The 27,935-nt window shown below is 43.1% G+C and overlaps 1 protein-coding gene across 1 annotated transcript in view; it reads left to right on the plus strand.

Annotated features, from left to right (window-relative positions):
* Positions 1-27,935, plus strand: part of DNAH3 (dynein axonemal heavy chain 3) — a 171,886-nt gene that overhangs the window by 130,764 nt on the left and 13,187 nt on the right. The window contains exons 50-56 of the mRNA XM_087417087.1: positions 1,105-1,270; positions 3,129-3,345; positions 5,161-5,343; positions 10,758-10,956; positions 14,218-16,359; positions 20,691-20,916; positions 27,105-27,349. Of these exons, the coding sequence (XP_087273213.1) occupies positions 1,105-1,270; positions 3,129-3,345; positions 5,161-5,343; positions 10,758-10,956; positions 14,218-16,359; positions 20,691-20,916; positions 27,105-27,349 (3,378 nt within the window). The remainder of the gene's footprint in view (positions 1-1,104; positions 1,271-3,128; positions 3,346-5,160; positions 5,344-10,757; positions 10,957-14,217; positions 16,360-20,690; positions 20,917-27,104; positions 27,350-27,935) is intronic.

Genomic DNA, 27,935 nt, shown 5'->3' on the forward strand with positions numbered 1-27,935 from the left:
ACCTTTCTGTTCCACTGAGCCAGGATTTGTTTTATGTATTACAAATATGATCATTGTGTGTATACACAGACACACAACAGACACAAACACACACACAAATAAATTAAAACTTAAATTGCATTCTATTAGGATAAAGACCAAAATTCCTAACACATGGTTGTATAAGACCACCTACCAGGGCCGGCCCCATGGCTTAGCGGTTAAGTGCGCGCGCTCCGCTACTGGCTGCCTGGGTTCGGATCCCAGGCACGCACCGACGCACTGCTTCTCCGGCCATGCTGAGGCCGCGTCCCACATATAGCAACTAGAAGGACCTGCAACTATGACGTACAACTATCTACTGGGGCTTTGGGGAAAAAAAGGAGGAGGATTGGCAATAGATGTTAGCTCAGAGCCGGTCTTCCTCAGCAAAAAGAGGAGGATTAGCATGGATGTTAGCTTAGGGCTGATCTTCCTCACACACACACACACAAAAAAAAAGACCACCTACCAGACTGTCCCCTGCATCCTCTCCACTCTCATCTCAAACCAAGCTTCCCCTTCTTTCTCTGTTCTTCAGCCACACTGACCTCCTCATACCTCCACCTCCATACATCATGCTTCCTCCTACCACATTGAGTCTAAATAAAAAATGAATGGAATTTGGGGTATAGAATCCAGAATTTGTGGTTGGATGGAGATGGGGTCAGAAACAAGCTGATGGCTCCCACAGCAACTTCCATAAGTAACTATGTGTGGGGCATCCGTGACTCCCTTATGTCTTAGCACAAATAGAAGAAGTGGATCAAACGGCTGAAACCACTCTGGCTAAGTGACCAGAAGGATCTGGAAGGGACAATAATGGGAATGGGAGACCAGTCGTGAGGCTACTGTAGTATACTGAATTTCCGTCACAAAATTGCATGAAATTATCCCATGATTCTCCTGCGCTTTCCAGGCACTCGCCATGACTATTCCCAATTTCACCCCTGGAATTACACCCCATGTACTAACAGGAAACATGACCATCACCCTATCCCACCAGAGTACTTGGAAAGACATGCCTGCCCACTTGGGGCTCCTTGCCTTAAAGGAAGGGAACTAACAAAGTCTACTTTTCATTAGCCATGAGTCCAATTGGGGATGCCTTCCGGAACCGCCTGCGGATGTTCCCTTCACTGATCAATTGCTGTACGATTGACTGGTTCCAGTCCTGGCCCACCGATGCCCTGGAACTGGTGGCCAACAAATTTCTGGAAGATGTGGAGCTTGGTGACAATATTCGAATAGAGTAAGTGTTAGCTACATTTTAGTACCTCAACCAGATATTTCAAGTTGAAAATCCAGATATTGGTTCTGTTCTCGTTGTTGTTTTAAGATTTCTCAATTTATATATAGAAAAATGGCTTATACTTTTAAATCACATTTAGTTAGATGTTTAATGAAACACGTTTGCTGAAAAAGAGTAAAAGTGTTCAGAATTATCCTGGAAATGCACTGTTGTCATAGCTATGAGAACCTCGATATAATAATATAGCTATTTCAATAGTCTTAGAGCATGCATTCTCAACAGGGGCAATATCGTTGCCAAGGGGATGAAAATTGGTAATTGTGAGGGTGAAAGAAACTTACTCTTTTTTGTATAAAGCACAGATATACAAAAAAAAAAAAAAGCACTTAATTTTGGCTAGAGTCAGGAAAGAGATGGGTGCCCCATGAAGGCAGGGGTCATGTCATCTGCCTTGTCTGCCTCTATATCCTTAGTGCCTAGTGGGTGCCTGGTACATAGTAGGTTCAGTTACTGCTTACTAAATGAATGAATGGAAGATGGAGAAGTAGGCAGAGGACAGAATGTTTGATGGCTTTAAATTCCATTTTAAGAACTTGAACTTTATTCTCTAGGCTAGAAGACTCTTAACTTGGGTCCATAGGCTCATGGATTGAATTCAGAGGGTCAGTGAATGTGAATGGAGAAAAATTACATCTTCATTTTCACATTTCACTGACATCCAACTAGTATTTTGCATTTCCTTCAATGATGAATGTAGGCAATAAACCCCAGTAGGGTTAGCAGAATTTGTTACTAATAGGAATCACGGTTTTTTAAAATAACTTGTTTAGTCATTACAGATACCTTGGTATATCGTTTCCTTCAAAATTATGGTAGTTTTAGACTCGCTGCCCAATCTTTTCTGTGTGTGTGTGTGAGGAAGATCAGCCCTGAGCTAACATCCATGCCAGTCCTCCTCTTTTTGCTGAGGAAGACCAGCCCTGAGCTAACATCTATTGCCCATCCTCCTCCTCCTTTTTTTCCCCTTTTTCTCCCCAAAGGCCAAGTAGATAGTTGTATGTCGTAGTTGCGCATCCTGCTAGTTGCTGTATGTGGGACGCCGCCTCAGCATGGCTGGACAAGCGGTGCATGGGTACGCGCCCGGGATCCGAACCCTGGCCGCCAGTAGCGGAGCGTGCGCACTTAACCGCTAAGCTGCAGGGCCGGCCCTGTGCTGCCCAATCTTATTGTTTAATGCAGAAGTCAGCCAACTGTGATCCACTGGCCAAGTCCAGTTCATAGCCTGTTTTTGTCAATAAAGTTTTATTGGAACACAGCCATGCCCTTTTTTAATACTACAATGGCAGAGGTGAGTAGTTGCCACAGAGACTGTGTGGCCCACAAAGTCTAAATATTTACTGTCTGGCCCTTTTCAGAAAAAGTTTGCCGACCTCTGATTTAATGCATTGATCAAAAGCACATATATTACTATATCACAAATTCAGTTTTTAAAATATTTTGAAAGCTATTTCAACATAATTGGTTTCCTTTGTAATCATATGTAGTTTATTTTGTGCATTTTAAAACTTTATTCTGCAAAGTCCAGAGGCTTCACCAGACTGCCAAATGTTAAGAACTCCTGCGTGAGCCCTGGTGATTCACCAAAGTGATCAGAGATAGAAACTGCTTGCTCAAAGATCATTCTAGTAAGAATATACACTTCCCAATCCTTCTCGTGGCTCTGTTGACCTGTCTTCTGAGAATTTAGGGTTCTAGCGGGCCATAGTCAGTATGTGCCTTCTCACATCTGTAACCAAAGCTGTACTAGATCTCTCTGGAGGAAGTTGGGGCTGCCTAACCACCCTTGTGTCCTTGGCAGGGTCATCTCCATGTGCAAATATTTCCAGGAGAGTGTAAAGAAGCTGTCACTTGATTATTACAACACACTTCGCAGACACAACTATGTTACCCCCACCTCCTACCTCGAATTGATCCTAACCTTCAAGACGCTTCTGAATAGCAAGAGGCAAGAGGTTGATATGATGAGGAACCGCTATCTGACAGGCCTGCAGAAACTCGAATTTGCAGCTTCACAGGTGACCAATGCCAAAACAGAACAGGGACAAAGAGGTCCAGGATTAGGTAGATGCAGTGAGGCAGTTGTTCAGGTGCATAATTTAAGAGGGCACCAAATAAAGACAGCATTTGACCTGCATTTGCTGAACTCACCTCACTTGTCTCAGCCTAATCCCAGCCCTATGAGATTCTGTCTTTAAGATTTTGATATTTTGTTCATCATAGATTTTTTTGCATTAATTTTGACTTCTTAAAATATTGAATAAAATACTATTTATCTTGAGTACTGAGTTTTTTGGTGCCCCTTAAATTTCTTGCCCAAGGCAAGTGCCTCACTTGCCTCTCACCCTTGCCCTGGGCCTGGATACTGTCAGTGGGGAACTGGGCAGGATACAGCAGTGATTAAGAGCAGGCCTTTGTGGAGTCAGGCAGCCTTGGGCTCAAATTCCAGCTCTACAACTTACCAGGTATAGAACCTTGAACCTCTGGGGGCCTCAGTTTCCTCTTCTGTTAAAAAGGCGATAACAGTTTTTACTTCACAGGGCTACATGAAGATGAAATGAACTAACATAAGCACAACCCTTAGCAAAATGCCTGGCATGTGAATTAGTAATTGATTTGTGCCTGGAACCACTTGACAAACCATTAATGAGAGCCATATGAAGAGATGAATTTTCAGCGCCAGTAAGGAACTGAGGCAACTGAATGGTTTACACTAGGATAGCCTGTTGCTGAGTACAGCAGGTGCACCAATGCTGCAGCACAGGGATGGGAGAGAACACCAAGAGGTGGCCACTGTTTCTCTACTCCTGGGGGTGCTAGGTCCAACTCAGTGTCCTTGGCTTTTAGAGAGATGTTGAAAATTGGAGTCTGTCCAGACCATGTTGTTTGAGGAGCAGAAAAGAGAATCGTGGTGCCACTTAACATTCCTTGAGCCCTACCACGTGCCCAGTGCCGTGAATGAGGAAAGTACTGTTACCATCTCCATGTTAGGCACAAAGAAACCAAGATGCAGATGGCCCAGGCAACTTGCCCATGATCATATAGTCTCTTAATTAACCGTCACAAGTGGTTGGGCCAAAGCTGAAACTCAGATCTGCATGACTCCAGAGCCTGTGTTCCTAACCAGGCTAGGATGATGTGCTTCTCTCACATGGGCTTCCTGGGGGCAGTGGGTGCAAGGTCATCTTCAAATATGCATCTGAGCTGCCTTAGAAGGCAGAATCAGGACCAATGGGTGAAAACTTCATGGGGGTAAATTCTAGCTCTTCGTCTTGAAAATCTAATGCATTTAGTTGTCTGAAAGATGGCACAACTCTCCTGAGAGATGGTGAGCTCCCCATCATTAGAGGTGTTCAAACAGAGGCCAGAAAACTACTTGGCAGGAATGTTTTAAAGGGCATCAAACTGTTGGAAAAAATGGCCTTGAAAGTTCCTTCTATCCCAAGTATCTCAGCCGTGTATGTTTCCTTCACAGCCTTAAAAAAACATAGTTCTTTTTTTCCCCTAATTTGCCTTTGTTCTCTCTCCCTGCCCCCAACATTAGAACGTCGGCCCAATGCAGAAAGAAACTGTACCTTTTTAAAAAATTTTAAGTTTACCATTATATCTCTAGTGCCTAGCACAGTGCTTGATAAGACATAGTATGAACCCCTTTAACTAAGTATTGAAAGATCAAAGAGATAAACTCCAACCAACAGATATATACCCAGTACCATGTTAAAATCATTAGTATTTTTATAGGTTGAAGAATCATTTCAACTTTTGCCAACTCTACCATTTTTGGCACTGACATAGCTGACCCTGCACGCCTCCCACTCCTCTCTTCCTGCTAGGTGGCAGTCATGCAAGTAGAACTGACCGCCCTCCAACCCCAGCTCATCCAGACCTCCAAGGAGACTGCTAAAATGATGGTGAAAATTGAAGAGGAGACGAGAGCAGCAGATGCCAAGAAACTTCTGGTGCAAGCAGATGAAAAAGAAGCCAATGCTGCTGCCGCCATTGCTCAAGGAATCAAGGTATAAAGAACAGAGAGGAAAAGGAGGGAACCAGAATTTTCTGGGTTCATCTGTTATCCTACTAGAGCCTGACACAGTCCTGAAGAATGGTCATGCCCATCTTGCAGGTGAGAAAAGTGAGGATTGAAAGGGTAGGTGATTTTCCCAGTATCAAACAGCTAGTAAGTGATGAAGCAGGTCATTCTAATACCTGGCTCTGTCCAGGAAGCATTATTGTTTTCCAAATATTCTCCATCTCCCTCAGAGTCAAGGCCTACGAGCCCCAGCATGATCTAACCTCATCTCTTATTACTTTCCCTCATTCATTCTGCTCTGGCACACTGGCCTTCTAGCTATTCCTCAGATAAACACAAGGCACATTCCTACCCCAAGGCTCTTGCACCGGCTGTTCCCTCTGCTTAGAAGGCTCTTCCTCCAGATATCCACATGGCTATCTCCTTTACCTCCTTCACATTTTTGCTCAAATGTGTCTGGCATGTCTAGGTGTAGAGTAAATATTTGTTGAATGACAGAATGTTGAATCTAGAGGACCCCATTTGAATGTGATTCTTGTACTAAAGAAAAATAGTCCTGGGAAGGGCTTCACCTGCTATTAGAATAAAATTGGATTAACATTCGCGTGATGTTATATATTTCTCAAAGCACTTTCAAGTACACAGTTCCATTTGAGTATCACAGCTACCGTGGACTTAGGAATGACAGGTGTCAAGATCAGAAAGTCAACGACATTGAGGTTCAGTGGTGAAATGACTTTCCAGAGCTGTACATCAAGTTAGTGGGTTGAGAATCCAAGGTTCATGGCAGTTAGCTTAAGATACTTGTCCCTATGCTCCCACTTAGCAGTTAGAAAATTCTTTTGACCATTCTTCAAACAAGAGCTTGAACAATGAGTAGCTTGTGTCTGGCTTCTAGGTCATGGGGCACTTTCTCCAAAAGGGCAAACCTTCCAGACTGGCTTTTCTTCAATGAGTCCTGAGACCTGGCCTCTCGTAGATTCCCTTGGGTCCAATCCCTGGTCTCAGAGTCAGACAGTGAATGCCCTGGATAAGAGAGGCTTGCTCACTCATAGTCCTCATGGCGTGGTCAGAAGACCAGTGGAACCGTAAAAGACAGTGACCACCAGGCACCAGGCAGTAGGTGATTTGCAATTCTATGATAAGATGATAATAGCTACTCCTTATCAGCACCATGGAGGTTTCTTTGGTATTCCTTTGTTTAACAAATATTTATTGAACACTTACTATGTGCTGGCACTTTTCTAGGCAGTGGGGAAATTGGAGTGAACAAGATGGACAAAATTCCTTCCCTGGTGGAGGTTGCCTTCCCCTCTACTTGATTTACCTTACCTTTTATCATCCTAACAGCCCTGCAAGGCAGATGGTATCATTCCCGGTTTACAGATAAGGAAATCATGGTACAGGAACTTAAATGACTTGTCCAAGGTCACACAGCTACCAAGTGACAGAATCACGATTCGAACCCACAGTTCTCTGATTCCAAAGCTGCATTTGATCATTATTCCAGAAGTTGCAAACTAGCAGCTAGGCAGCACACATACATGGTGACACGCACAGTATTTTTTTTAAATCTGAAATAATTATCAACTTTTAAAAATCAACAGATTTCAAGTGAAATTTATAAAGTTTCAGCTTTTCTTGGGGGAAATAATCACGCATTCTGGCAACATTGGACCTGCATTCCTGGGTTGTACCCATCAGTAGTGTTGAATAGATGCTGCCGCTTGAGTGTTCCAGTTCACCAAAGCCCCAGCCGGCCCACATCCCACGCTCATATCACTGGTCTGGCCCTGGAGGCACATGAATTTGCACCTCCTCCATGGTTCTGTAGTAGAATCAGGCACATCACGGTTCAATATGTGCTCAGTTTCCTCATCTATAAAATAGGATACTAAGAGAAAAACATGTAAAGCTTGTAACATGTATCCAGCAGACAGTCAGAGCTTAATGGACCATGTTAGCTCTTCTCCAAAGCAGTTGTTGTTTACCTTGATAAAGGGCAGCCTCTTGCCACGTGTGGATCCATCATACCCAGGATTCTGCTCTGCATTGTCAGGGGAAAACAATGACTTGCTGGAGCAGGAGGGACGCAAGAGGTGACATGAGGTTTACAAGGAGATGACCCACCACACCCATTCCTGTGCAATAAACTGCCACCTCGGGTTTCGGTGTGAAGGGCGAGGTCTAATGTTCTGCCATCCCATCCCCAAAGTGGGAGTGACATCCTGGAGGTGAGTCAGGAGGTGGAAGAAACTATCCAGGGAGGAGAATAAACCTGTGCTTGCTCTGAGTTTCGCTCTGAGGCTTCCGTGAGGATCAGAACCCCTTCCTGAACCTCTCAGGGCTACAGTCCTTCTCCACATGAGGAGTGCTAATTTTCTCTAATGTCCTCTCACCCCTGGAAATGAGATAACATGGAGAGCACCCAGCGATGCCTGACACAGTGTAGAGGCTGAACACAGTGAGTGGAATCCGTACAGGGGAGATGAGGAGCCAGGCAGAGAGTCAGGCCCCAAACGCTTGTTTCACAAGTCTATGATTTGCTTAAATTGGTTGGTTCTTTTTAAGCTAATGAATCATTTCTTTTCCCCCTAATGAGGATAATAAATGATGCCAGAATTACTGCAGAGTTGATTACTTTTCATCAGAATGCACTGTGCTTCATACCTCTCAAACAGCCCGGTTGCTCCTTGCACTAAGCCACAGGGGTCATTTTTAATTATAATGCTTTTTATCATGGAAACAAATGATGCAACAGTAATAACTATGTGAAAGAATTTTTAAGAACTCAACTTTAACATCTTCCCAAGTTTCCTTCTAGTCCCTATCTATACACGTGGATAATTTTATGTTACTGCAATCATAGCATAATTGCAATTTGCATCATGCATTTTTATTTCCTTAACATCCTATCACAAATGTTTTTCCAAAATGTCATATAATCATTTTAACAACCATTTTAAGTAGGTGTTTCATTCATCAAGTAGCCATTCCCCTTTGGGCACTGAAATCTATTCCTTCCTATTCTGTTTTCAGTGTTTCAGGAGTGTAGACCAGAGTTTCTCAACAGAGCTGTATGTCAGAATCACCTTTGGAGTTTTAAAAATACAGATGCCCAGACTGCACCCAGACTGAATGAGTCAGAATCTCTGGGTGTGGGCCTGACCGTGAAGATGCCCTAAATGCTCCTCCATGACTCTGATGCAGAGCCTGGGTTGAGAATCACTGTTACACATGTTACAATTAGAGCCTTTTTGAGGCACTTGACAAACAAGCTTGCTCCAAGCTGGACCCTAGGCCTTGCACCTTAGGAAAGGAAGCAGAGCTACCAAGCTACTGGGAGGCACAAAGCAAGTGTGGGCAACTAGTTGTCTGGTCCATTATAAGAAAGCAACACAGAACTATCGATAATATGAAGCCATGTGCCTGGGATCGTTGAAATCCACTGAGAATCCAAAGCTATGGCTGAGCCAACACCTTTAGTCTCCTCTGCCACCAAATGCTTTCTGAAGCTGATCATGGGAAATAGCAGGGACAGGTTTTGGTTCTTTTTCCTCTTGCCTTGCACTCTGGTGCATATCCCAGGGCTGAAGAGGGGGCAAACTGAGTCACCCCGGGACTGAGCCATTATTGCCATCTGAAGCAGGACATTCTGTTTTGATATTAGGGACATCTGACATGGCTCATTTTTTTTTGGAGAGGGGATTGTTTTAATATAATGAAGCCAAATAAAATATTGCTGTAAGTTTTATAAGAAAAGCAGAAAACCTAAAATAAAGAATCCATAATATACACACACATGTGTATACCTACACAAGCACACACATGTATATGAGAAGGTGGAACCACCTTTATTTTGTTTGCCTATCACAATAAACCTGCAGGAATGCATGCTGCTTTGTCTAAGAGCTGACGTTCTCTTGTGAAGTTTCACTTTAGTCATGGCTGTGTGATCACTCTGTGGGCTGGGGGGACTGACAGAGAATTTGCTGAGTGGGAACCAGGAGTCCAGGGCTGGACCTTGGCTCTGTGGCTAACCAGCTGTGTGTCCTTGGCTAACTGATTTTACCTCCTTAGACTTCATTTTTTGTTGTTGTTGGATTTGATAATTGAGCTATTAAGTAATCTATAAAGTCTCTTCCAGTTCTAGAGTCTTATAATGCTATGCTTTCTTTTCTTAAAATTGTGATATAATTCACATACCACTAACATTCACCCTTTTAAATGATGCAATTCAGTGGTTTTTAATATATTCACAAAGTTGTACAACCATCACCACTATCTAATTCTAGAACATTTTCATCACCCCGAAAAGATGCCTATACCCATTAGCAGTCACTGCACTTCCTCCCTCTCTCCAGCCCCTGGCAACCACTAACCTACTTTCTGCCCCTATGGATTTTCCTTTTCTGCACATTTCATGCAAATGGAATCATATAGCAGGTGGCATTTTGTGTCTGGCTTCTTGCACTCAGCATAATGTTTTCAAGGTTTATCCATGTCATGTGAATCAGTACTTCATTCCTTTTTATGGCTGAATAATATTCCATTGTATTAATTTTTTTTTTTTTTAAAGATTTTATTTATTCAGCTTTTTCCCCCCAAAGCCCCAGTAGACAGTTGTATGTCATAGGTTCACATCCCCCTAGTTGCTGTACGCGGGACTCGGCCTCGCGTTGGACGGAGAAGTGGTGCCTCCGGGCGCTCCCGGGATCCGAACCCGGGCCGCCAGCATCAGAGCGCGCGCACTTAACCACCAAGCCACAGAGCCGGCCCCTAATTTTTTTTTTTAAATGAAGAAATAATAGACAAAACGTACACCGTCTCCTTTTCCCAGAGTTCCCTACCCAGCTCTAATCTCTGTCCCCATTCCTCATCCTTAAATTCTGGCCTTCAACTCCATCCTGTCCTCCAGCTTCATCCTACCCCAACTGTACCTCTACCCTGTCTCTGAGCTACAGTGCATCCCAGACCCTCACCCCACCCCTGACCTTCTCCCACCCCTGTTGCCGTATTTCTTCCCTGAACTTGCCATAACCCCCTTCCCATCTGTCATTCACCTTCTAAGCCTCATCCATTACTCCATCTCTCAATCCATCCTTGGTCAGTATGTCTTAGGAATTTGTTAAAAACCAAAAGCTTGATTTTTTAAGATCACAAACCAGGTGAATTCTCAAATGTCCAAGGCATCCAAACTGCAGCCCCAAAGGCCATGCACATCTCCCTGCCGGGCAACAGTTAGAGCCGCCCTTGAGTGCAGAGCTCCAGAGGAGGCACCGTCCTGGAAGGACATCGGGGCGGATGCACCTCCTCCCACTTCCTCCAGGAGCAGAGCTTTGCTTCACCTGCAGTGTGCCGGGCACCAGGAACTCACCCCTGTCCCTGTGCTGCCCACAGAATGAATGTGAGGGGGACCTGGCAGAGGCAATGCCGGCGCTGGAGGCTGCACTCACTGCACTCGACACCTTGAACCCTACGGACATCTCACTGGTGAAGTCGATGCAGAACCCACCAGGCCCTGTCAAGCTGGTCATGGAGAGCATCTGTGTCATGAAAGGGCTGAGACCAGAAAGGAAGCCAGACCCCAGTGGCAGTGGTAATCCCCTTCGGCATTCCCTCAACCCAGAGGCCTACACGGGCTGCTGTTCCCTGGTAGGAAGGGTGCCAGCATCCCCCACCCACCCCGCCTCAGACCTGCAGGTGGTGTTGTGGAGTCTTGGAGGAAATAAGAAAGGTGCCCAGATGTGCATGCACACCCAAAGAGCTCTCTAGTGTTTCTTCCCCAGCCTCCCTCCTCTCATCAGTCGGGAAAATGCAGGTATCTGTAGGTGAAGCTGAGCTTAGTCAAGGCCCCTGCCTGCAAATCATTACAGAAATGAAGGTCATGGAGACAAAAGGACTGATGTGGAGCCAAGCATACACAGAGTAGTGTGTGAGTGAGAGGGAGAGAGAGAAACAGAAACAGCTAGAGAGAGAAAAATAGAGAAACAGAGAGCAAAAGAGAGAGTGTGACAGAGACAAACTGAAAGAGAGATAGCCAGATAGATATCTGAAAGAAATATAGAGTCAGAGTCAAAGAAAGAGAGATGGAGAGAAAGACTGAGACTGAGAAAGAAATGGAGAGAGACCCAGATGCCTGGACACATGCACACGCATGCACATCTACGCACATGCACACAAAGAGATAATAAACTGGGAGAGAGAGATCAGGGGGAAAGAAATCAGGAGGGAGAAAGACAGAGGCAGAGAGACAGAGGATGGGGGAGGGAGAGACTCAGGCACATAATGTCAGATACAGAAAGACAGGACATGGAGGGAGAGACAAACAGACAAAAACAGAGAGAGACTGAGAGACAAAAAGGCTGAGAATGAGAGAGACATGGAGATAAGAGAGATCCAGAGACACAAAAATAGAGAGAGCTTGAGTATGATGAAAAGAAACTAGAAAGAAGAGAGACAAAGACACACACACACAGAAGAGAGAGAGAAATGGAGCATGAGCTGGAAATGGAGAGTTAGAGGGAGAGAGGTGGGGCAAAGGAAGGCAGAGGCAGAAACTGGAATGGAGAGTGGGGAAGACAAGGATACAGAGACTTAGAAATGGGGAGAAAGGAGTAGGGGAGGAAGGGAGGAAGGAAAGCTCCTCATATAACTGAGCCTAGAAGCATTAATAGGTGAATATTCATTCTCCTTAAAATCCAAATTAGATGCAGGATTTTGTATTAATACCAGTGTCTTAGAACTGAACAAGGACTTTAAAAACCAGCTCCAGTGATACTTCCTGCCTTTTGAATACTGTCCTGGGAACAGTCCTGCTGTTCCTCCATTCCTTCTGAAATGTTAGAAATTCTTGGTCCCTCATTCGGGAGCCTCTGGCTTCTGCTTCCCATTGATTAGCATTCCCTCTTCCCTGGCCAGTTTCAGGCCAAAAACCCCATGAAGAAGATGCAGAGGTGATCAGGAATGGACAAGGAGGGAATGGACTTTATGGGAGAATCCTTTAGGGAAGCAGCTGAGGTGTAATGAGTTGCCCTGAGCAAGGATGAGCTAGCCAGCACTTCTCCACCCTGGCTGCACCCTGGAATCACCTGGGGAGCATAAGGAATGCTGAAGCCCATGCCCCTGCTCATAGAGATTCTTACTCCATTGGTCTGGGGTGTGGCCTGAGCGTTAGTATTGTTTTAAGCTCCTGGGTGGTTCTCCGGTGCAGCCAGGATTGAGAACTGCTGCCGTACACAAAGCATGGCCAGGCACCAACGTCACTTCTCTCCGTGGATCATTGATGCTCAGCACAGCACCCATCACTTGCCTTCCTTATTTTAAAATTGAAGTGCATTTTGTATATTATTCACTTAAACTCCAGAATTTAGCCAGTACATTGAGATGCAGCAAAAAAAACAATTGAATTCATTTTGAGTACCTTGAATTTAGATGAAGCAGATCATTTTCCTGAATGTAAACAGAAACCTTCATGGGAAATATTTGTTTGGCTGCTGTGCTTGCATTAGGAACCGAACACATTTGACCTGTTGTGCTTAATATGATGCCTCATGTATAACTTTTTTTGGTGTGCCTGAGCTTGGCAAGTGTTTACAGTGCCATGAGCCAAAAAGGCTCCCAACTTTTTTCCAACACATCAACAAAAGGAGCGCTGCCCCGGGATGGGATCAGGGCCCACTCAATCAGTTGTTAGTCAGCATGGTGGGTGCTAAGGAGAAGAAGGGTCCTGCTTCGTTTCTGGGCAGGCTTGTCTGGTTGCAAGCCTGCAAGCCACTTTTCCCACCCTCGCTCTTTCTCTTGAGATTCCCTCACTCACTCACTCGCTCAATCACTCGCTCGCTCACAAGGAGAACAGATTCATCACAAGGATGACTGATTGGGTTCTATCCAACCCACCTCCCAGACTTGAAAAGGAATATTCCAGACACATGTCAGTGGCTCCTGTTGCCCTCTCCATCCATGACTAGGTTAAGGGGAAGCATTCATTCAGTGCATATTTATTGATAACAGTATACCATGCCCTGTGCCAGATTGTAATAAACACAGCAGGAGATTATAGCTTTGAGGAAGAGGCAGACAATAAAATTAAACCAAAAAAATCACAGATTGCAATAAATGCTATAAAGGGAATGGAAATTCTAGCAGCTAAGATGAAAGAAAATGCTGGAGGAGGGAGAGAAGGGCCCACCTCAGTGAAGGAAGTCTAGGCAAACCTCTCTATGGAGGTGGCTTTTAAAATGAGCCTGAAGTCCAGGCAGGAGCCATCTAGATGCCATTTCCAGCCTAGGTGAAGGGCTCATGGTAGGGAAGCACTTGGGATCATTCAGGAATTGAAGGAAGGTTCTTCGTGACTGAAGTCCAGGGAACAAGGCAGAGATGAGGTGGGTGAAGTCGGTGGGCCTTCTAGACCATGGTGAGGAGCTTGGACTTCTTTTTTTTTAAGATTTAATTTTTTTAGAGCAGTTTCAAATTCACAGCAAAATTGAGAGGAAGGTACAGAAATTTCTCATATACTCCCTGCCCTTACACATGCATAGCCTCCCCTATTATCAACATCTCCCACCAGAATGGCACATTTGTTACAATTGATCAACCTACATTAACGCATCATAATCACCCAAAGTCCATAGTTTACATTAGCGTCCACTCTTGGCATTGTACATTCTATAGCTTTGGGCAAATATATAATGACGTGTCCATCATTGTGATATTATACAGGGTATTTTCTCTGCCCTAAAAATCCTCTGTAGGAGCTTGGATTTTTTTTGCCAGATATGAGGAGTAGCCACTGCAAGGCTCTAAGTCTCACCCATAATGTCTTAATACTAGTCTTATCTCTACTTCTTGTCCCAAACAGGTAAAATGATAGAAGATTACTGGGGGGTATCAAGAAAGATTCTTGGAGATCTGAAATTCTTGGAGAGTCTTAAGACATATGACAAAGACAACATCCCTCCAGTGATCATGAAGCGGATCCGGGAAAGGTTTATCGATCACCCAGATTTCCAGCCGGCTGTCATTAAAAATGTATCATCTGCCTGTGAGGGTCTGTGCAAATGGGTGAGGGCCATGGAGGTGTACGATCGTGTGGCCAAAGTGGTGGCTCCCAAACGGGAGCGGCTGAAGGAGGCTGAGGGGAAGCTGGACGCACAGATGCAGAAACTAAACCAGAAGCGAGCAGAGCTGAGGCTGGTGGAAGACCGCCTCCAGGGCTTGAATGAGGACTTTGAAGAGATGAATACTAAGAAAAAGACCTTGGAGGAAAACATTGAAATCTGCTCCCAAAAGCTGATCAGGGCAGAAAAGCTCATCAGTGGACTTGGGGGAGAGAAGGACAGATGGACAGAAGCTGCCCGACAGCTGGGGATCCGCTATACTAATCTGACAGGGGATGTGTTGTTGTCCTCGGGGACTGTGGCTTACCTGGGGGCCTTTACCGTGGATTATCGGGCCAAATGCCAAAAGCAGTGGTTGGCCCAATGTAAGGACAAGGTCATCCCCGGCTCCAATGACTTCAGTCTCAGCAATACATTAGGGGATCCCGTGAAAATCCGTGCCTGGCAGATCGCTGGGCTGCCCATTGACTCCTTTTCCATTGACAATGGCATCATTGTGTCCAATTCCAGACGCTGGGCCTTAATGATCGACCCTCAGGGGCAGGCCAATAAGTGGATCAAGAACATGGAGAAAGCAAATAGGCTGTCTGTCATCAAGTTCTCGGATTCCAACTATGTGAGGACGCTGGAAAATGCTCTGCAGCTTGGCACCCCTGTTTTACTAGAAAATGTTGGAGAAGAGCTGGACGCCTTTATTGAACCCATCTTGCTCAAGTCCACATTCAGGCAGCAAGGGGTTGAGTACATGAGGCTGGGTGAAAACATCATCGAATATTCCAGGGATTTTAAGTTATACATCACAACCCGTTTGAGGAACCCTCATTACCTCCCTGAAGTCGCCGTGAAAGTCTGCCTCCTCAACTTCATGATCACCCCCTTAGGTCTCCAAGATCAACTCCTTGGCATTGTGGCCGCCAAGGAGAAGCCAGAACTGGAAGAGAAAAAGAACAAGTTGATTGTGGAAAGTGCCAAGAACAAGAAGCAGCTGAAAGAAATTGAAGATAAGATCTTGGAGGTTCTCTCCTTGTCCGAGGGCAACATCCTTGAGGATGAGACTGCCATCAAAATTCTGTCCTCCTCCAAACTGCTGTCTGAAGAAATCTCTGAGAAACAAGAAATTGCTTCGGTGACAGAAACACAGATAGATGAGACTCGGATGGGCTACAGGCCAGTGGCTGTCCACTCTGCCACCATCTTCTTTTGTATCTCTGACCTGGCCAACATTGAGCCAATGTACCAGTACTCCCTGACATGGTTCATAAACCTCTACGTGCATTCCCTGGCCCATAGCAAGAAGAGCGAAGAGCTGGAGCTACGCATTGAGTACATCATTGAACATTTCACCCTCAGCATCTACAACAATGTCTGCCGCTCTCTGTTTGAGAAGGACAAGCTGCTTTTCTCCCTCCTCCTGACCATTGGCATCATGAAAGAGAAAAAGCAAATTAACGAGGAAATTTGGTACTTCCTTCTAACCGGAGGTGTCGCCCTGGACAACCCCTTCCCCAACCCAGTTCCTGAATGGCTGTCTGAGAAGGCATGGGCGGAAGTGGTTCGTGCATCCGCGTTGCCAAAACTGAAAGGCCTGATGGAACATTTGGAACAAAATGCTAATGAATGGAAGCTCATCTATGACTCGGCCTGGCCCCATGAGGAGAAATTCCCTGGATCTTGGAAGTTTCTTCAAGGATTGGAGAGGATGGTGATCCTCCGATGTTTGCGGCCTGACAAAATAGTTCCAGCCATTCGGGAGTTCATTGCTGAACACATGGGCAACGTGTACATTGAAGCCCCTACGTTTGATCTCCAGGGGTCCTACAATGATTCCAACTGTTGTGCACCATTGATTTTCGTGTTGTCTCCGGGTGCAGACCCAATGGCAGGTAAGGGCAGAATATTGTGTGAAGAACATAAAGTGCCCAGAATGGGTGGATGGTTGACAATAGCATGTCCCTTACAGTAGGAATCTCAAACTCAGACCGCTTTGAAGGCCAAGCAGTTCACAGGCTAAGGTAGGGCTGGGGCAACTGAAGACTTCTTTTCCCACCTAAAGGAGGGCAGCTGCTACTCAGCTCCCACGCATTGTGCCATCTGGTAATGTGAAACCAGGTTAGCCAGATCATCTGATTTTTCAAGAGAAACCAGAAATGCAGAAATTACCCACTTTTAAATCTTGATAACTCATTCAAATTTTTTCTTAAAACCTTTATGAGGGCCGAGCAGGGGATAGATTTAGCCTGTTGGCTCCAGTTTATCACCTTTGTCTTAAACAGTTTTCTCTGACTTACTGCTTTTCTCAGCTAGGCTTTTCTCTTTTCTTTTAATTTTTAATTTTTTTTGAATAATTAATACTGCATGTAGTTTAAAAAAATGCAAGAAGGTATAGGACTGTGCCTTAACTAGAGCCATTTTGCTCCCTCAAGGGACATTTGGCAAAGCGGGGAGACATTTTTGTTATCACAACTAGGGGATGCTACTGACATCTAGTAGATAGAGGCCAGGGATGCTGCTAAACATCCTACAATGCACAAGACAGCCCCCACAACAAAGGATTATCTAGCCCAAAATGTCAGTAGTGCTGAGATTGAGAAGCCCTGGTATAGAGTGAAAGGAACATATTCCTCTTAACCCGCCCAGAAGTAACCACTGTTAGCAGTTTGTGTATATTTCCAGAAATCGTGTATGCATATTAAAGAGTATGAGTTGTTGACAGGAATAGATTAGTTTTCTGTTCTGTTGGGGGATCTCAAAACTTTAGTTTTCTCTGTTACTGAATGAAGAAGGAGTACCAGGAATGCAAATGGCAAGGTTGTTGTTCTCCTGTGAAAGCTGAAGAGTTTGACACGTCCTGACCCGAACAGAAAGCCAGCACCCCTGCACCTCAAAGGAAGTCAGAGGAGGGAGCTTATGAACTGGTGCACTTTCCAGATTCCTACACAAAATATTATTGTCAAAGATCAATTCATGATCTTTCTAGAACCTTTGCTTTTTCCCTAAGTCCTTTATGTGACAGATTTAAACAAGAGAAACTAGGGTAAATCAGGAAAGATCAAGAAGAGAAATGGGGGAAAGGTCAGAATACGGTCTGTAAAATGATGCTGTGCTGGGAGAGGATGGGCCAGTTACATCCAATTCCTCTCCCTCTATGCTAGAGGCTTGATCAGGTTCAACTTGGATAACTTCCCAGGAAACTTCCCAGGTACTGTGTCCCTCATAGTGCCTCACATTAGGAGGCACATCCCGTCTGGTTGTCTTTCCTTCTCTGATCAAGATTGATCAGTGGGCTCAGGCATTGTCAATTCATTCTACCTTCCCACTCCTCCACCGCCTCCCTTACAAAGTTTCCCATCAGCTTTTCACTGAATGTGATGGTTCTCAATCTTGGCTACACATTGGACTCACCTGGGGAGCTTTAAGAAAAATCTCCATGTGCAGGCCACACCCTTGACCAATTAAATTAAAATCTTTGTGGGTGAGACCCAGGCATTGTTTTATAAAGCTTTCGGGTAATTCCACTGTGCAGCCAATATTGGGAACCACTGACCTAATGGTGTTAATTTGTGTGTGTGTGTGTGTGAGGAGATCAGCCCTGAGCTAACATCTACCAATCCTCCTCATTTTTGCTGAGGAAGACTGGCCCTGGGCTAATATCCGTGCCCATTTTCCTCCACTTTATATGGGATGCTGCCACAGCATGGCTTGCCAAGCAGTGCATCGGTGCATGCCCAGGATCCGAACCCAGACTGCCGCAGCAGAGCGCGAGCACTTAACTGCTTGCGCCACCGGGCCAGCACTGACCTAATGGTTTTAGCTGCCTTAGAAAATCATTACCCAGGTCCATTATTTCATTAGGGGCTGCAAAATGATGATATCTTAATTCTATCATTCCTTCCACATTTATTAGTTGGAAGTCTTCTATAAAGAAGAATTTTCCTTTGTCAACTCTTTGGTTTACTCTGAATATAGTTCAAAAGAGACAGGCAGAATAGATGCTTGGTTTGTTCTCTTTATTTACTAGCTTTCAGAATAATGAATTGGTGCCCTAGTAACTTCCAAAGTTTTACATGCAATAAGATTTTCTTTTACCACTGTGAATGCATGGATTTTAACATTGGAATGTTTCAAATATGGTGGTGTTTTACTCCACTGCCATCATCCTTCATTTTGGTGCTCAAATTGTTCAGTCTTTGGCCTGTGGGAGCACCTTCATGCCTATATCCTTTTCACATAACCCCAGTAGTTTTTGATAGCTTCCTTGCTGTATGGAATTACCATATATTCCAGACTCATCTTATACAAACATTTCTCTAAGGAACCCCAGTTCTTTTAACAAGTCATGGTATTTAGAGACCACAATCTGGGTGCTATGGGTGCCCATTACCACTGGGTGGGTCATTGATGGCAGACCTTACTGTTTGCTAATTCTCTTTTGGGCTGTATCTAACCTGTTCTTATAATCAGTGCTTTGAGTTTTTATCTTCAATGACAGTGCTTTCCATTTCTAGAAGTTTTATTTGTTTTGTTCCAAATCCATGTATTTGTTTCATAGAACTGTAAATGTTATTATGCTCTGTGTTCCTTCTTTAATGATTTTTAGGTGTGTTTCTTTAATGGTCTTTTTCAGAGACTATATTAATCTGCTAGGGCTGTCATAACAAATACCAAAGACTGGGTGAACAGAAATTTATTTTCTCAGTTCTGGGGGCTAGAAGTCCACAGTGAAGGTGTTGACAGGGTTTCTTCTAAGGCATCTCTCCTTGGCTTATTCGTGGCCATCTTTTCCCTGTATCTTCACCTGGTCTTCTCTCTGTGAGTGTGTCTGTGTCCTAATCTCCTCCTCTTACAAGGACACCAGTCATGTTGGATTAGGACCTACCCTAATGACTTCATTTTAATTTTACTACCTCTTTAAAGACCCTATCCCCAAATACAGTCACATTCTGAGATACTGGGAATTAGGACTTCAACATGTGGATTTGAGGGGAACACAATTCAGCCCATAATAGAGGCCATGTGTAATCCTTGGGGTATTAATTCTCCTGATTGTTCTATGTGCTGACTATCCCTTATAGTGATGTATTTCCTCATGTAGTTTGTCATTTTTTATTGTGAGTTCACAATCAGCAAGCTTGTGTTATTTTGTGGGAGTCTCATATACCTTGGGTTTTAGGAGTGCCCTGACAGAACAATTTTGTATGTGCAAACACTGATGCCCCGAGAGTTTCGCCAGTCTGGATCAATTGTATAGGAAATTTCTCAGCTTAGGAATCCCGCCCCACAGGGTACTGTAAATTTACACCCCTCATTTGTATGTGGCATTGGCTTGGTGTTTTCATTTCTCACTGGAGTGTTGTTTATTTTTTCCACCCAGGCTCCAGGCCAGTGACAAGCTTCCACATTGCTTTTTGAGTCAGTAGCCAGATTTCTGACCTTCTTAACATGAAGGTACAGCTCTTTGAGGATCTTAACTTTATACAAAAGTCTTGGTTCCAGTGCCCCATCTCTTGTGAGTGCAAAGTTATGTCTCCCATTGACAAACTCCAACCCCTAAACTGGTTACATAAAGTATGGTGTTTTCCAGAGGTGAATACTATCCATGAAAAAGAATAAGGCCTTTATATATGTACTGATGTGGAAAAGATCTAAGTGAAAAAAGCAAATGTAGTATTCTACAATTCAAGTAAGTATAATAGTAATATGCATTTATTTAAATGCATAGGTTATCTCTGGAAAGATTCACAAACAGTAACATTGGCTATCTCTGAGGAAGAGAGAAGTGAAAGAGACTTACTTGAAATTTCACTGTACAAATGCCTGTTTTTCCTAGTAAAAATCAATTTGTGAAAACCCAGTTCCTAGTTCTTTGGTTATGTACTCACATCTCTAGTTTTGAGTTCCCTCTTCATTTTTGGCACCTGGGAATTTTTGTTTCTTTCAAACTCTAATTTTTTTTCAGTTTGTGTAATTTTTTTTTTTTTTATCGAGAATGTCTATGTGTTCAGAGCAAAAGAGGAATCAATAGTAGCTTCATTCACCATCTTACCAGAAGTTTAAAGCTTCCCCAGAAAGATGCTTATTTTGTAACTAACAGAAGCCAGTGAGTTTCTTTCTGAGTCCAGAATTTTAATGAAACCCCCCTTGCTGTGTTTTTATTGTTAATACGGTCTTAGCTGGCCTGTCCTCTTTCAAAAGCCCCTTTTCTTCCTGGTCTCAGGCCTGCTGAAGTTTGCTGATGATCTTGGCATGGGAGGTGGCAGAACACAGACCATCTCCCTTGGCCAAGGCCAAGGCCCTATTGCTGCCAGAATGATCAATACTGCCATCAAAGATGGGACCTGGGTGGTCTTACAGAACTGCCATCTGGCCACGAGCTGGATGCCTGCACTGGAGAAGATCTGTGAGGAGGTCATTGTTCCTGAGAGCACCAACATCAGATTCAGGTGAGATGCTTCTCCATCACTGCCTCCTCTGGGCATCAACCTTGAGCTCCAGATAGCACACTGGTGGCTGGGAATGCAAAGATGAAAAAGACACAGTTCTGCCCTTAAGAAGCTCTCAGTCTAGCAGAAGGCAGACCATAGATGAATAATATTGATACCATGAAATACCTGCTGTACTTGTTTGAACAAGAACCATGAAGCACAGAAAAGGGAAGGGAAAGTTGGGGAAGGCCTAGAGGACTGACAATGGCCTGGGGTTTTGAAAAATGAGTAGGAGTTTGCCAGGAAGGAACAGCATTTGTAAAAGCAAAGATACGTATTAAGGAAACACCAAGAAGTTATCCTATGACTCTGGGGGATATGCTGTGAGAAGTTGTTGGAGGGAGGTGATAAGAGATGTATCTGGTGTCTGGGGAGGTAGATTAAATGTCAAAAAATCTGATTTTTAAAAATTATTTGTCTAAAAAAAACTCCCACCTGTGGTCTGGACACTGTTGTCCTTGCTCTAGCCTGTAGTTCTTGGGCTCTGTGGAATTTTAATCAACATTGGAAACAGTTATTTGCTTTTTGTGAACTTTTAAAGCCCAGTAAGCCTGGGCCTTGGTTTTTGCATTTACAGAATGATGAGATGAACCAGACAGACTTCAAAGCCCCTTTTAAATCAAACGTCCAGGGATTGTCTTGTTCCAGACCAGAAGTCAGCAAACTATAGCCTGTGGGCCAAATCCAGCCTCCTGCCTGTTTTGTAAGGCTTGCAAGCTAAGAACAGTTTTTACATTTTTAAACGGTTGAAAAAATATCAAAAGAAGAATAATATTTCATGACACATGAAAATTATATGAAATTCAAATTTCAGTGTCCATAAATAAAGTTTTATTGAAATATAGCCATGCTCACTCATATATTGTCTATGACTGCTTTCATGCTACAAGTAGTTGTGACAGAGACCATATGGCCTCAAAGCCTAAAACATTTACTATTTGATCCTTTACTGGAAAAGTTTGCCAACTCCTGCTCTAGGCAGCAAAGCTTCCTGGTTATTTTCATTTTAGTCACTTTTCATTTTAGTCCTGCTTGAAAATAGGAAAGTGCTTGGTGTTTATTTACAAAGCCAGGTTAGGCCATAGTTGATTGTATTCATGTGAGACTCATGTAAGATCCATGTAAGAGTTTAAGGGGGATCCATTAGTTTTAAGAATTGTATTTGGTTTGGGATGATGAGTTGATTCATTGACCATCAATGACACACTCAATGAAGAAAAAATTATTTATGCTGATATTTAAGGCCTAACTCAAAAGTCATGAACTCAAGTGCCTACAGGAACCAGGAATATAACATAAATGAGTGAAGAGGACTGGGCACAAGAAATATTCTGCTTTCCACAGTACAATGGCAATCAGCCTCAGTGTTGGACACCAATAGGGAGTGGTGGGGACTGCGGTGAACTAGAAGCACATGCCCTATAGAGAAGAGCAGGTACTGCCCAACACCAGCTAACTGTTGCCATGCAGGAATGCAGGCCTCTTGTGATCAGATTTTATGATCTTTTTAAAGGGAAGATTAGAATCTAGAATTTTAAAAGAAAGCCCTAAGACCATAATGCTATGAAACTGGAAATCAACCATGAAAAAAAACTAGGAAAGTGACAAAAATGTGGAGATTAAACAACATGCTACTGAACAACCAATGGATCATTGATGAAATTAAAGGAGAAATCAAAAACTATCTGGAAACAAACGAAAATGAAAATATGCCATACCAAATCATATGGGATGCAGCAAAAACAGTCCTGAGAGGGAAACTCAGCAATACAAGCCCACCTTAACAAACAAGAAAAAGCCCAAATAAGCGACCTTAAATTACACCTAACAGAACTAGAAAAAGAAGAACAAACAAAGCCCCAAGTCAGCAGAAGGAGAGAAATAATAAAAATCAGAGCAGAAATAAATGAAATTGAGACCAAAATACAGGAGAAAGGATTAATGAAACAAAGAGTTGGTCCTTTGAGAAGATAAACAAAATTTACAAACCCTTAGTCACACTTACTAAGAAAAAAAGAGAAAAGGGTCAAGTAAATAAAATTAGAAATGAAAGAGGAGAAATTACAATGGATACCACGGAAATACAAAGGATTATAAGAGAATACTATGAGAAATTATATGCCAACAAATTGGACAATCTAGAAGAAATGGATAAATTCTTAGACTCATACAACCTCCCAAAACTGAACCAAGAAGAAATGGAGAACTGAATATACCAATCACAAGTAAAGAGATTGAAATAGTAATCAAAAACCTCCCAAAAAATAAAAGTCCAGGACCAGATGGCTTCTCCGGTGAATTTTACCAAACATTCAAAGAAGATTTAATACCCATCCTTCTCAAACTATTCCAAAAAATAGAGGAAGATGGAACACTTTCTAACTCATACTATGAGGCCAACATCACCCTGATACCAAAGTCAGACAAAAACAATACAAAGAAGGAAAATTACAGGCCAATATCACTGATGAACATAGATGCAAAAATCCTCAACAAAATATTGGCAAACCGAATACAGCAATACATTAAAAAGATCATACACCATGATCAAGTGGGATTTACACCAGGGATGCAGGGATGGTTCAGCATCCACAAATCAATCAACGTGATACACCACATCCACAAAACAAAGAATAAAAACCACATGGCCGTCTCAATAGATGAAGAGAAGGCATTTGACAAGATACAACATCCATTTATGATAAAAACTCTCAACAAAATGGGTATAGAAGGAAAGTACCTCAACATAATAAAGGCTATTTATGACAAACCCACAGTCAACATCATACTCAATGGGGAAAGACTGAAAGCCATTCCTCTGAGAACAGGAATGAGCAGGGCTGCCCACTCTCACCACTCCTATTCAACATAGTACTGGAGGTTTTGGCCAGAGCAATTAGGCAAGAAAAAGGAATAAAAGAGATCCAAATAGGCAACGAAGAAGTGAAACTCTCACTATTTGCAGATGACATGATTTTATATGTAGAAAACTCTAAAGAATCCATTGGAAAACTATTAGAAATAATCAACAACTACAGCAAAGTTGCAGGGTACAAAATCAATCTACAAAAATCAGTTGCATTTCTGTATGCTGATAATGAACTAACAGAAAGAGAGCTCAAAAACATAATACCATTTACAATTGCATCAAAAAGAATAAAATATCTAGAAATAAATCTTACCAAGGAGGTGAAAGACCTATACAATGAAAACTACATGACATTATTCAAAGAAATCGATGATGACATAAAGAAATGGAAAGATATCCCATGCACATGGATTGGAAGAATAAACATAGTTAAAATGTCTATATTACCTAAAGCAACCTACAGATTCAATGCAATCCCAATCAGAATCCCAATGACATTCTTCATGGAAATAGAAAAAAGAATACTAAAATTCATGTGGAGCAACAAAAGACCCCAAATAGCTAAGGCAATCCTAAGAAAAAAGAATAAAGCTGGAGGCATCATAATCCCTGACTTTAAAACATACTACAAAGCAATAGTAATCAAAACAGCATGGTGCTGGTACAAAAACAGACACACAGATCAATGGAACAGAATTGAAAGCCCAGAAATAAAACCACACGTATACAGACAGCTAATTTTCGACAAAGGAGCTAAGAACATACAATGGAGAAAGGAAAGTCTCTTTAACAAATGGTGTTGGGGGCCGGCCCCGTGGCTTGGTGGTTAAGTGCGCGCGCTCCGATGCTGGTGGCCCGGGTTCGGATCCCGGGCGCGCACCGAGGCACCACTTCTCCGTCCATCCTGAGGCCGAGTCCCACATGCAGCAACTAGAAGGATGTGCAGCTATGACATACAACTATCTACTGGGGCTTTGAGGGGAAAAATAAATAAATAAAATCTTTAAAAAAAAAAAAAAAAAAAAAAAAACAAATGGTGTTGGGAAAACTGGACAGCCACATGCAAAAGAATGAAAGTGGACCATCTGCTATCCCCGTTCACAAAAATTAACTCAAAATAGATCAAAGACCTGAAGGTGAGACCTGAAACTATAAAACTCATAGAAGAAAATATAGGCAACACACTATTTGACATTGGTCATAAAGGAATCTTTTTGGATGACATGCCTACCCAGACTAGGGAAACTAAAGAAAAAATAAGCAAGTGGGACTTTATCAGATTAAAGAGCTTCTACAAGACAAATGAAACCAGAATCAAGATGAACAGACAACCCACCAACTGGGAGAAAATATTTTCAAAACATATATCTGACAAGGGGTTAATCTCCATAATATATAAAGAACTCACACAACTGAACAACAAAAAAAAACCCGATCAAAAAATGGGCAGAGGAAATGAACAGACACTTCTCCAAAGAAGATATACAGATGGCCAATAGGCACATGAAAAGATGTTCCACATCACTAATCATCAGAGAAATGCAAATCAAAACAACACTAAGATATCACCTCACGCCCGTTAGAATGGCTATAATCACCAAGACAAAAAACAACAAATGTTGGAGAGGATGTGGAGAAACAGGAACCCTCATATGCAGCGGGATTGCAAACTGGTGCAGCCTCTGTGGAAAACGGTATGGAGATTCCTCAAAGAATTAAAAATAGAAATACCCTATGATCCAGCTATCCCACTCCTGGGAATCTATCCAACGAACCTGAAATCAACAATCCAAAGAGGCTTATGCACCCCTATGTTCATTGCAGCATTATTCACTGTAGCCAAGAAGTGGAAGCAACCTAAGTGTCCCTCGACTGATGATTGGATCAAGAAGATGTGGTATATGTATACCATGGAATACTACTCAGCCATAAAAAAAAAGACAAAATCGTCCCATTTGCAACAACATGGATGGCCCTGGAGGATATTATGTTAAGTGAAATCAGCCAGAAAGAGAAAGACAAACACTGTATGATCGCACTCCTATGTGGAATATAAACCAACACATGGACAGAGAAAACTGTATTGTGGTTACCAGGGGCAATACGGTAGGGCGTGGGCACAAGGGGTGAAGGGAGACATATATATGGTGATGGACAAACAAAAATGTACAACCCAAAATTTCACAATGTTATAAACTACTAAAACATCAATAAAAAAAAAAAAAGAAAGCCCTAGATTTTTAAAAGTTGGGAACTATTTCAAAAATATGTTACAGCATTGTGGTTTGCATGGTGTGAGCTAAGCATCTGCAGACTGAAGTCAGGCCTCAGGCCACCGGTTTATGGCCTCTTCCCTCCCCCCTTAGCCCTGCTGCACCACAGCAGACTGCCCACCAAGCCTTACCGCATCCCCGACTTGCCGTCCTCCATGCGGTTGCTCAGCCTGTGTCCCTTGTCTTTAATGATCTTCCATCCCTAAATCCACCTGTTGGAAACCTCTCTAATGTCAAGCAAAAAAAAAAAGAAAACCACAAAAATGATACAAAGCAGGATGCCATGGAATGTATGTAACTTGAGCTCAGGTAGGAAAAACAAATGAATGAAAGCCTGGAAGACAATATGCCAACATGTTAATGTCTGGATTCAGCTCCCTGGCCATAATTTGCAGACTTCTGCTCAGTCCAACCCATCGAAACCCTCTTCTTCCCATGGAACCCCCCACAGCTTATTATTTCCCTCCTTCCCTGCAGTCTTGATTTTATAATGCCTTGTACTGTAGCATTCTGTTTGTTTGTCTTTTATTCCCTGCCTGACCCCCATTTCTTCCCCTAGCAGCAAGGCTCTGGGTATTTGGAAGCTAGAAACAATGCTTTGCTCACTTCGGCCACTCCTGGGGTGCTGGATATAGTACTTGACCATGATAGATGGTCAGAAAGTCCAGCAGGGGAGGAGTGTGGTGTGGTGATTAAGACAGGGCCTTTGGAGTCAGGGAGCCTGGAGTTCACATCTTATTTCAGTTGCTTCTAAGTGGTATGTCCTTGAAAACCCCACTTGACCTCTCCATGCCTCTGTTTCCTCAGTGGTAAAGGGGATAGTAAATCCTTCCGCATAGGGTGGCTGTGAGGATTAAAATAAATGAAGGGATGTATATTAAATTCGTAGCATGGAGTTTGGCATCTAGTCATGCTTAATAAATGGTAGCTATTATTTTTTTGTTATTGTTTTTCAATATAACTTACTGCATTGTTCTAAATAGTTGGGGCTGTTGTTCTTCCAGACTCTGGTTAACCAGCTATCCGTCAGAGAAGTTTCCAGTCAGCATCCTCCAGAATGGGATCAAGATGACCAACGAGCCCCCCAAAGGGCTCCGGGCCAACCTTTTGCGCTCCTACCTCAATGACCCTATCTCGGACCCCGTGTTCTTCCAAAGTTGTACAAAGGCAGTGATGTGGCAGAAGCTGTTGTTCGGCCTTTGCTTCTTCCATGCCATCGTTCAAGAGAGGAGAAACTTTGGACCCCTGGGTAAGAGATGACAGCGCACCTGGGTTGCTGGGGGGAAAGATGACAGACAGATGCTAGTGTGTGTTCAAGTTTGTACTCAGATAGGGTTGCCAGTAAAATATGGTATAAGTATGTTCCATGCAATATTTGGGACATACTTCTGCTAAAAATGTTTTGTTGTTTATCTGAAATTAAATTTCACTGAGTGTCCTGTATTTCTGTTTGATAAATCTGGCAACCCGATCACCAGGTCAATGTCAATGTCTGGGAAAGAGGTGATGCTCCAAAATCAGAGGTGCCCTAATTACTGAAGTAATGTGATAAGGAGAGGATTGGGGGCCCTTCCCTTTGGTGTGTATTTGCCTATCTTAGGCACAATGGCCATTCTCCAGAGAGTTGTCACCAGGTAATTTTTAACATTTAGGTAGCTCTCTTTACATCTGCATAACAATGGAACAAGTATAGCTGGGACATTCGTGCGTGCTTCTTCGTGAAAAAATAAAGATAAATTTTTTTATTAATGTAACCTATCCATGGCCTAACTTGAGTAACCCAGTACTGTTGTTGGAGCAGATCATCAAACTACTCAGTGCACATCCCATATCAT

Source organism: Ceratotherium simum, chromosome 26 (assembly GCF_057802395.1).
Source record: "Ceratotherium simum simum isolate JZ-2026a chromosome 26, ASM5780239v1, whole genome shotgun sequence".
NCBI classification, from domain to species: domain Eukaryota; kingdom Metazoa; phylum Chordata; class Mammalia; order Perissodactyla; family Rhinocerotidae; genus Ceratotherium; species Ceratotherium simum.